This window comes from Oncorhynchus kisutch, linkage group LG11 (genome assembly GCF_002021735.2).
Source record: "Oncorhynchus kisutch isolate 150728-3 linkage group LG11, Okis_V2, whole genome shotgun sequence".
Lineage (NCBI taxonomy): Eukaryota > Metazoa > Chordata > Actinopteri > Salmoniformes > Salmonidae > Oncorhynchus > Oncorhynchus kisutch.
In genome coordinates this window covers 82,662,206-82,664,705 of record NC_034184.2, presented here as the reverse complement: position 1 = coordinate 82,664,705, position 2,500 = coordinate 82,662,206, and the positions used below count along the sequence as shown (strand labels likewise).

At 48.8% G+C, this 2,500-nt stretch overlaps 1 protein-coding gene across 1 annotated transcript in view; it reads right to left on the bottom strand.

Annotated features, from left to right (window-relative positions):
• Positions 1-2,500, bottom strand: part of LOC109875786 (collagen alpha-1(XI) chain-like) — a 241,229-nt gene that overhangs the window by 162,505 nt on the left and 76,224 nt on the right. The window contains 3 exon segments of the mRNA XM_031836411.1: positions 2,153-2,197; positions 2,301-2,342; positions 2,344-2,355. Of these exon segments, the coding sequence (XP_031692271.1) occupies positions 2,153-2,197; positions 2,301-2,342; positions 2,344-2,355 (99 nt within the window).

Here is a 2,500-nt window from a genome sequence, read left to right as displayed (position 1 = left end):
CAGTACAGAGTCAATGTGGAGGCTATATACAGGGGGTACCGGTAGAGAGTCAATGTGGAGGCTATATACAAGGTGTTACCATACAGAGTCAATGTGGAGACTATATACAGGGGGTACCGGTACAGAGTCAATGTGGAGGCTATATACAGGGGGTACCGGTACAGAGTCAATGTGGAGACTATATACAAGGTGTTACCAATACAGAGTCAATGTGGAGACTATATACAGGGGGTACCGGTACAGAGTCAATGTGGAGGCTATATACAGGGGGTACCGGTACAGAGTCAATGTGGAGGCTATATACAGGGGTACCAGTACAGAGTCAATGTGGAGGCTATATACAGGGGGTACCGGTACAGAGTCAATGTGGAGACTATATACAGGGGGTACCGGTACAGAGTCAATGTGGAGGCTATATACAGGGGGTACCGGTACAGAGTCAATGTGGAGGCTATATACAGGGGGTACCGGTACAGAGTCAATGTGGAGGCTATATACAGGGGGTACCGGTACAGAGTCAATGTGGAGACTATATACAGGGGGTACCGGTACAGAGTCAATGTGGAGGCTATAAACAGGGGGTACCGGTACAGAGTCAATGTGGAGGCTATAAACAGGGGGTACCGGTACAGAGTCAATGTGGAGACTATATACAGGGGGTACCGGTACAGAGTCAATGTGGAGGCTATATACAGGGGGTACCGGTACAGAGTCAATGTGGAGGCTATATACAGGGGGTACCGGTACAGAGTCAATGTGGAGGCTATATACAGGGGGTACCGGTACAGAGTCAATGTGGAGACTATATACAGGGGGTACCGGTACAGAGTCAATGTGGAGGCTATATACAGGGGGTACCCGGTACAGAGTCAATGTGGAGACTATATACAAGGGGTACCGGTACAGAGTCAATGTGGAGACTATATACAGGGGGTACCGGTACAGAGCAATGTGGAGGCTATATACAGGGGGTTACCGGTACAGAGTCAATGTGGAGGCTATATACAGGGGGTACCGGTACAGAGTCAATGTGGAGGCTATATACAGGGGGTACTGGTACAGAGTCAATGTGGAGGCTATATACAGGGGGTACCGGTACAGAGTCAATGTGGAGGCTATATACAGGGGGTACCGGTACAGAGTCAATGTGGAGGCTATATACAGGGGGTACCGGTACAGAATCAATGTGGAGGCTATATACAGGGGGTACCGGTACAGAGTCAATGTGGAGACTATATACAGGGGGTACCGGTACAGAATCAATGTGGAGGCTATATACAGGGGGTGCCGGTACAGAGTCAATGTGGAGGCTATATACAGGGGGTACCGGTACAGAGTCAATGTGGAGGCTATAAACAGGGGGTACCGGTACAGAGTCAATGTGGAGGCTCCACATTGACTCTGTACCGGTACCCCCTGTATATAGAGAGTCAATGTGTAGGCTATATACAGGGGGTACAGAGTCAATGTGGAGGCTATATACAGGGGGTACCGGTACAGAGTCAATGTGGAGGCTATATACAGGGGGTACCGGTACAGAGTCAATGTGGAGGCTATATACAGGGGGTACCGGTACAGAGTCAATGTGGAGGCTATATACAGGGGGTACCGGTACAGAGTCAATGCAAATAGTCTGGGAGGCCATTTGATTAGCTGTTCAGGAGTCTTATGGCTTTGGGGGTAGAAGCTGTTTAGAAGCGTCTTGGACCTAGACTTGGCACTTCGGTACCGTTAGCCACTCATAGACTCATAGCCACTCATAGACTGTTCTCTCTGCTTCCACACGGCAAGCGGTACCGGAGCGCCGAGTCAAAGTCCAAGAGGCTTCTAAACAGCTTCAACCCCCCCAAACCATAAGACTCCTGAACAACTAATCAAATGGCTACCCAGACTATTTTCAATTACTGTCATACCTTGTCCAAAGACTGCTTATAAGGGTAGAGAAAGCTTAAATGTAATTTGGTCGTGTGGGTAAGACTAGCCCTTTAACTAGCTGATACAGAAGTAGACGTGTTGTCAACCCAGGGAGAAGTATGTTATGAATACTTGTATTACTCCAATGATGTTATGAAGTTAAACTGATACTACTTGATAAATAGTTTAGGGTCCTGTTTATCAAACCTAACAGTGATTCAGTGGACCACTCTCTTACGCTCTCTCCAGCCAATCCCCTTGGCCCGATCTCTCCATCCTCGCCCTGCACAGAGAAGAACTGTCAGTTTACAGCAGTAAAAATGGATGGATAGAAATGGAGGAGTTGTATGGGAGAAATGATAGGGAAGGGATGGTGGGATACTCACTCTTTGTCCGTCCTCTCCAGGGGCTCCAGGAGGTCCAATTGATTCCGGTCTCCCCCTGGAGAGAGGAGAGAGAGAGAGAGAGAGAGGAGAGAGAGAGAGAGAGAGAGAGAGAGAGAGAGAGGAGAGAGAGAGAGAGAGAGAGAGGAGAGAGAGAAGGGGCAGAGAGGGAGAGAGAGAGAGAGAGGGAGAGAGAGAGAAGG